The sequence below is a fragment of the Urocitellus parryii genome, unplaced genomic scaffold (assembly GCF_045843805.1).
Source record: "Urocitellus parryii isolate mUroPar1 unplaced genomic scaffold, mUroPar1.hap1 Scaffold_37, whole genome shotgun sequence".
In the NCBI taxonomy this organism is placed as follows: Eukaryota; Metazoa; Chordata; class Mammalia; order Rodentia; family Sciuridae; genus Urocitellus; species Urocitellus parryii.
This window is the reverse complement of record NW_027553327.1, coordinates 5821960-5829955: the sequence shown is the minus strand read 5'-3', so window position 1 is coordinate 5829955 and position 7996 is coordinate 5821960. Positions and strand designations below refer to the sequence as shown.

Below are 7996 nucleotides of genomic sequence, written 5' to 3'. Positions count from 1 at the left end.
GGAGCCACAGAATGAGGCTACAAGAACATTTCAGAAACTCTGTGAGTTGCCTGGGGTCCCCCCAAAGATATGTGGAAGTCCTGATTCCAGTGCCTGGGAATGCGACCTAATTTGGAAATAGGGTCTGTGCAGATGTAATCAAGTTAACATGCGGTCATTAGGATGGGTCCTGGGTCCTTATGACTGTGTCATTGTAGGAGGAAGAGACAGCCATGTGAGGATACTGATGTGGAGGGAAGAGAACCGTGTGCAGATATGGTCAACGACAGCCCAGCGGCCCAGCTCCAGGAACTCTGGAGCCCCCAGAAGCTGGGAGAGACAGGAGATTCTCCAGAGCTGGCCTGCCTGCATCTCAATTCCCCGCTCCAGAACTGCATGAGAAAGCCACCTGATGTGTGCTGCATGGTCACGGCAACCCCTAACACAGGTAGTGAGCTAACTTAATGAGGAATTTGCTCATGAAGAGATGGAATTCAACACTTTCAGTAACGAGATGATTTGCTTTTCATGGAAACACTTGTGCATGGGCTAAGAGAAGGAAAGCCACAGGGAAAGAGAAGTTCAAGGTTTAAAACAATAGAATGGTTAATGAAGCACGCAGGGGGCAGAAGTGATTGACATGAGAACCCAAGTGATGGAATTGGCATCAGGAAAGGAGAACAGTGTGTCACCTCATGTTAGGGGTCTTAGCCTAGATCCTACAGAAAGCAGAGCCAGAGGCAAGAATTGCAGTGCTGGTGCCTCAGGTGGGGGAAGAGAGCACCCCCAGGATGGAGAGGAAGAGGAGGAAAAGGAAGAAGCAAAAGATTTCCCATAAGGAAATGCAATTTATCTAGGAGCAATGTCATGACAAGCTTGAAAGGTGCTGTATTAGAGTTTGCTGGAGAAACAGAACTAGTCAGTATATAGATACAGATATATATCTCATAGGTAGGTAGGTTACGGATGATGAACGGATGCATGGAAGGATGGATGGATGCATGGATGGATGTATAGAAGGATGGATGGTAGGTAAAGGGATGGATGCATGGATGAATGGATGAATGGATGAATGGATGAATTCATGCATGCACACATAGATGGGTGGATGGAAGAATGGATAGACTATAGATGGATGGATGGACAGATAGATGGATGGGTGGATAGGTGGATGGATTGATGCATGCATGCATGGATAGAGGGATGGATAGATAGATAAAGGGATGGATGCATGCATGCATGGATGAATGGATGCATGGATGAATGGATGGATGGATGGATGGATGGATGGATGGATGGATGGATGGATGGATGGATAGATGGATGGATGCATGCATGCATGCATGGATAAATGGATGAATGCACGCATGCATGCATGGATAGATGGATGGATAGATGGACAGATGGATGGATAGATGGATGCATGCATGCATGGATAGATGGACAGATGGGTGGATAGATGGATGCATGCATGCATGCATGGATAAATGGATGGATGGATGCATGCATGCATGCATGGATAGATGGATGAACAGATGGATGGGTGAATAAATGGATGGATATATGAGTGGATGAATGCATAGATGGATGGATGAATGGATGGATGATGGATGGATGGATGGATGGGGAGATGGATGATAGATAGATAGATAGATAAATAGATAGATAGATAGATAGACAGAAGGAAAGACAGTGAGAAATAGAAAGATTTATCATAAGGAATTGGTTCATATGATATATAGACTGAGGATACCCACATTTTGCCATTTGCAAACTGGAAAGCTGGTGGTGTAGTTACAGTTCAAGTCAAAATGTCTAAGAACCAAGAGTAGCAAATGTACCAGCTGCAGTTCAAGGGCAGGAGAAGAAGGATGTCCTAGCTCAAGCAGTCAGGCAGAGAGAACAGATTCTCCCTCCTTTCCCTTTTTGTTCTGTTCAAGCATTCAATGGATTGGAACTCCCACACTGGGAGGCAATCTGCTCTAGCCAGTCTCCCAATTCAAATGTCAATCTCTCCAGAAACAGCCTCACTGACATGCTCAGAAAGAATGTGTAGCCAGATATCTGGGCAGTCCACGCTCTGGTCAAGTTGATGCATCAGGAACACAGGGCAGATCATGCATGAAACGTGACTGCCTACCATGCTGGGCTTCTCTGTTAGATTTTCAAGGAGGAATCATACTTGAAGTATTCCCCAGAATGAGGGGGATCCCCCTACCCCAGTATCCCATTTCCCAACAATCAAGATTTATCAACCAGTGAGCAAACACCCCTGAACTTGTTCATTACATCATCCAGTCCCCAGAACTATACAAAGCTCATGGTAGGACCAGTCTGGAAATGTAGTGGTGACCCAGCATGGACTGGGCACTTGACCAAGAGGAGAACATAGGCAGTCACGGGAAGCCAAGAAAGTACCCAGAGGTGTGTCCCAAAACTCTAGGGAAAAGGAGAAAATGGACAAACGAAGATATAGAGATATTTTTAAAATAAAGAGAAGTTCTGGAAATTAACTTCAAGATTTGGTAACGTCAAAAGAGACAGAAGTCAAGCAAACTGCAGGAAAGGAAGGAATGGGGAGATAGGGATGACCCCAAGGACAAATCAAAATGAGTAAAAGAAGCTTGTGAGAAATGCTTTGCTGAGGAATCTAGGAATCAAGATCTGGACATTGGAGGTCACTTTCCTCGACGTTTTCACTTCAAAGATGAGGAGCAAAAGCCTGGAGAGGGTGAGCAGAAAGACTGGATATGTTTACAGTGCTTGTCAGTTCCAGGGCGGATTTTCATCCTTTTTTCTTTCTGTTTTTCTTGTGGTCATGGTGGTGATGCTGGGGATAGAACCCAGGGCCTCGAACATGCCAGGCAACTGCTCTACCACTGAGCTACACCCCAGCCGTTAGTATTCTGTGAGTGTGTGCGTGCATATGTGTACGTGTGTGTGTGCGCACACGTGTGTGTACGTGCCTGTGTGTTTAGGAACAGCTCCAAGTGTGATGGTTAAAGCTCTTCTCTTGGGTGAGTTCTGCCTTGAAATCCAGAACTTCTCCACCTGGTGAAATCTGCATGAATTGCAGGCAGAGTCCGTACAGTGGAAACCAACTTCCAAAGACAGGTTTTGGGATCTCAGAAGGAAAGCTGAATGCCAAGAGCTCCTTCACAGAACCAGAGGGCTTCTTGCGGACTTGCAGGATGCTCAGGGGCTCTGCATGCTGTTGGTCCCTCCTCCCCACGCCGTGTGCCCCTCTGTGGTTCCCTTTTCTGTAAAAGGAAATGGAAACTAGTGGGAAAGTAACAAACAGAATGGGTCAAGTTGGCCAGCACTGGCCCTGGCCTCCCATTGCTGAAGAATTCCAAGATGGCGAATGGGCACAACATCCACAAGTGGTCAAACACCAATATGAGAGGCCGGGATGATACGCCTGAACTTTTCTCTCCTTTTACTCAGAGGTGAGTCTCGCCGACCCCAGCCACTGTCCCCCACTGCCATTGCCCCTGATTTGTCTCTGGGAAAGACCATGTGGTCTCTCCTCCAGGATAACCCCTGTCTCAGCCAGAAGTCCATCCAGAGAAGGATAAAGCATCGAATGGACCCACAGGAGAGCACCCAATGTCTCCTAACTGTCATTTGGGAGGATCCCTTGAGGGAATTTCTAAAATGCCAATACACTAAAATACTACATCTAAAACACCAAGAATAGAGTGTTGTGTGAATTCACCAATGGTAGGGGCCAGGTTTAAAACTCAAAACAAGTCAATTTAGGAAAAAAAGAAAATGTAGGAAAAAAATCCGGGGCTGGGGTTCTGGCTCAGTGGTAGAGTGTTCTCCTAGCATGCATGAGGCATTGGGTTCAATCCTCAGCACCACATAAAAAATAAAATAAAGATATTGTGTCCACCTAAAACTAAAAAATAAATATTTTTAAAAATCCATTTCCTTTTCTAATCAGGAAAATATTTTCTAAGCAGTCTTCTAACAGCATACTCCTATAACCAAGAAAAGAATTTCTCAGAGGATACAGGAAAACACACATCTAGTATGAATTTTCTATTGCTGTAAAACAAATTAACCCCAAAGTCAGCAGCTTAGAACAACAAACATTTTTTTTTAACTCAAACACATTTATTTCTGAGGGTCAGGGCTCCAGGATCTGCATAGCTGGGTGAATCCTGCCCAGGGTTTCTCATGAGATTACAGTCAAGCTGTCAACCAGGCCTGCAGCATATGAAGGCTTGACATGGACCGAGGATCCATCCAGGATGTCCCCCTCACAGTTACTGACTGGGGACCATGGGTGCTTAGTGGCTGTCGGCAGAAGGACTCAGGTCCTCACACGTGGGCTTCCCCATGGAGATGCCAGCATCCTCAAACATGGCAGCTGGCTTCCAAGAGGCAGCAGGACAGAAGCTCCTCTTTCATAGCAGAGCCTCAGAATTCATATGCCATCACACCTGCTGTCCTCCAGGGGTCCCGTGGACCAATCCTGAGAGTGCGAGAAGGAACTGCAGGAGGGCAAGAGCAGCAGGAGGAAGGGATCCTTTGCACTTGGGAATTTGGGGGCCATCTTTGAGCCTCACTACCTACTACAAAGTAGGTGGTAAACTCAATGGAACCCATTGTTCAAATACAAGCCAAGCTAAACTAAAACGAAATAGAGTTGAACTAAAAATTAGTTTTATAAATAAAACTAATAATGACTGGAGATCAGTGGTTCTCAGATGTGAGCAGGCCTCAAAGTCACCTGTGTTTTAATATACAGAGGCTAAAACCCACCTTTAGCATTTCCGATTCAGCAGGTCTTGGGTGGGTCCCAAGAGTTTGCATTCCAAACAAGTTCCATATGACACTTGTGCTACTGGTCTGGTTAACATGTTAGTGTCGATATATTCATCGGGATTTAGAATTTGAAGAGGTCTTCTCTTTGAAGAGATGGGGCCTTTGTTGTTGCTTAGTCTGGCCTCTGATGCCTGGGCTCAAGTGATCCTCCTGCCTCAGCCTCCTGAGTTGCAAGGCTACAGGCATGTGCTCAGCTGAAAGATTTCTTAAAGGTCTTCTGATTCAATGGTTCCCGGATCCAGCTGTTGATCAGAATCACCTGGGGGAGATTCTAGATGTTAGAGGCCCCCGGCTCAAGACTGCTTCAGCAAGTCTTAGGTGGAGTCTGTGGGGTTTTTTTTTAAAGTCCTGCAGGTGACTATATGATACTTAGGGTACTTAGGAAAATCAGTCAGACTTGGGAACCCCTGATCCCTAAGGTGTCCTCTTCCCAGCATCCCCAGCAGCCAGCGTTCCCTGAAAGAAGACTCACCTCCCACCCAAGGCAGTGCTCATTCCAGGGCCAGGCAGATCAGCTGCCCCGATTGCCACTCACATTAAAGCAAAACTGATTTGGGGACAACATTTAGTGAGCACATTGTTCACTAAATACATGGACTCTCTCCCCAGAGCCACTGTCCCCTCAGTCTTGTTTGTTTAGGAAAAATATTCTCTGTCCTTTAAACCCATCCTCAGTGGGCCTGGTTTAGAGTGCACTCGGGGTCCTCTGGGACCCTCAGCTTCTATCTCAGCCAGCTTTTTTTTTATAGTATTGAACTCAAAACCCAAGTGTTGTGTGACTCAAGAGAAGAAGGAGGGGCAGGAATCACCACCTTACCTTGGATGTACTATCACTATTTTTTTATAGTTATAGATGGACAGAATGCCTTTATTTTATTTGTCTTTGTGTGGTGCTAAGGATTGAACCCAGTGCCCTATGCATGCTAGGCAAGCGCTCTGCCCCTGAGCAACAGCCCCAGCCCTGTGTGATCACTATTAATACCACCTGCTGGCATAAGGTGTTTCAGGTCAGTCCCAGCTCACTAGAGAGGTAAATTGTGACAAAGGGGTACTTAGGAAAGTCCAATCTTTGGAAAAAGCATCTCTGATGAGTGTTTGTGGGTGTCTAAGCTACCCCGAAGTTTCTAACCCCTCTTCTTTGAGAACTGCAAACCTCATTCACCCGGATGAACCCCAAGAGCCTCGGTGACAGCCGATTGGACTGGGTGTCAGCATGCCGGGCCCAACCAAGCTCTGCTGATGCCCCCCACTTCATGATGTCCAATAGGTAATCTGGGTCTCATGCCACACTTGTGTCACCCCCACCTTGTGCAGGACAGAAAAGAGACATTTCCTGCAGAGGTATAGAAAGAGAAGCCGGGGCTCTGATAGGAAAAGCAGAGGAGATGGCAGGTGGTCCAAGGGCCTTTCTGGTCCCGGTTCTGGTCACTTCGGAGGCCCTGCTGCCTCTTGACCTCAGGTTCCATGACCCGTCCCCACAGTTCTGTATTTTTGCCCAGTTGATTTCAATGGGCTCCTTCTTTTGCAAGTGAAGCGTTTCGCTGATGGGTGACCCAGGAGTCCTGGACACCACTCATGCTGCTCCCTCAGGGGTGAGGACCAGACTCCTCCTGTAGGCCAGGTCCTTCACCTCCGCCTTCAAGGACCTATTCACCTCCTACCAGTCAGCACCTCCCATCCCCAGAACAGCTCACGGGGTGTAGCCCAGCTGGGTGCTCACTCTCTGAATCAATTGAACCTTTTAGCCCCTTTGAGAAAATGTCCCTTTTTTCTTCTCAAACCAGAGGAGGAGGAAGCTGGGGCTCCAGTTCACACCCACAGGTGCACACCCTGCTTTTCTTGCATAAATCCAATCCTAAACAGGAATTCGCCTATTCCAATCTGCCTCCCAGGCCCTTTCTCTGCTCTCATCCCCTCTCCCTCACTGATCCCTTCTTCCGTCAATACTTACTACTTTTCAACAGAGAACCTGGACAAGCCAAGAGCCGAGCCACGTGGTCCCAGACTTGGAGCTCCTGCACTCACCAAATCATACCCGCTCTGGAGGTCTGCCCCCTGAGCTCATCTCTCTGCTTCCTGGGTGACAGCAAGTGTAGCCAGTGGCTCAGAATCTGCTAATAACTCTGTTGTGTCTTGGGTTCATGTTAATACATTGTTCCCAACTGAATCCTTGTATTTTGGTGCGTCTCTGGAATCATGGTGCCTGAATTAGGGAAGAAGTCTATGGCTGGCATTTCAATCAAGATGCTCACCTTGTTCTTCCGAGTGTCCTGGGTGGATGGTTGCACTTTGTGGGCAATGGCAGGGGACGCAGAGTATTAACTAGACTCCAGGTCCCTTCCAGATGGTCTTCCCCACTGCACCCCCTAGTCTCTGGAAGCAGAGGGCCCCATCCAAGTCCCGATCCGATGCTCAATAGATCCTCAGTAACAAGGTGACCTTGATATGTTACTTAGCCCACCAGAACCTCACTCTGCTCATCCATGAAATGGGTCAACACCCCCCTCATGAGATCGCACTGTAGAATGCGCTCTGGGGCAGGGAGTCACTGCCATTGTTCTCCCGCCAGTTCAGCAGAGCACTGTGGCAAAGGGGATATGAACAGAGAATTCAGGGCTCCAGACGAATGAGATCTTCATCTTTCATATGCCTGCCCAGCTAGAGGGGAAGGGAATGGGCAACTGGGGACATTCCAAATGCACACCTCCCAAACAAATCTGGACTTCGTCTGCCGTCTCCTGCCCCTGCCTACCCCGGACCTAGCATGGTGTTGACACACATCTCCCAGTCCAAGGAAGAGGGATTTCTAGAAAAGGAGGATCTGACCTAGCTCATGGGGGCTGGGACCTGGGTTTCCTGGCCCCATCTGGGGTCAGGGGTGAGCCCCCTCTGCTCCTCCTTTCTATATCTACAAGAATCAGGCCTCCTGCCTTCTCTCTTCCTCCTGGTCCTGAGACCTTGGGCAGCTGGAGGGGCCAAATACTGGCCAGGGAGGACAGGGATTGCAGAGGTCAGCTGGGAGGTCCAGAGTCCAAAGGCAGAGAGGGATCTGCAGTCAAGCCAGTGCGCTGGCCTGGGTCTCCAGGTCCCTCAGAGCACAAGCACCAGGGAGGCCCCAGGTCCCACCTCCCCAAGAGTGTGCCTCCTCTGTGGGAGGCCACCTGGTAGTGGATGAAACCCC

General features: G+C 48.2%; 1 protein-coding gene across 1 annotated transcript in view; it reads left to right on the top strand.

The window, feature by feature from the left end:
• The first annotated feature begins 255 nt into the window (after window positions 1-255).
• LOC144252166 (paired box protein Pax-8-like) overlaps window positions 256-7996 on the top strand; it is a 69965-nt gene continuing 62224 nt past the window's right edge. The window contains exon 1 of the mRNA XM_077794674.1: window positions 256-427. Within this exon, the coding sequence (XP_077650800.1) occupies window positions 256-427 (172 nt within the window). The remainder of the gene's footprint in view (window positions 428-7996) is intronic.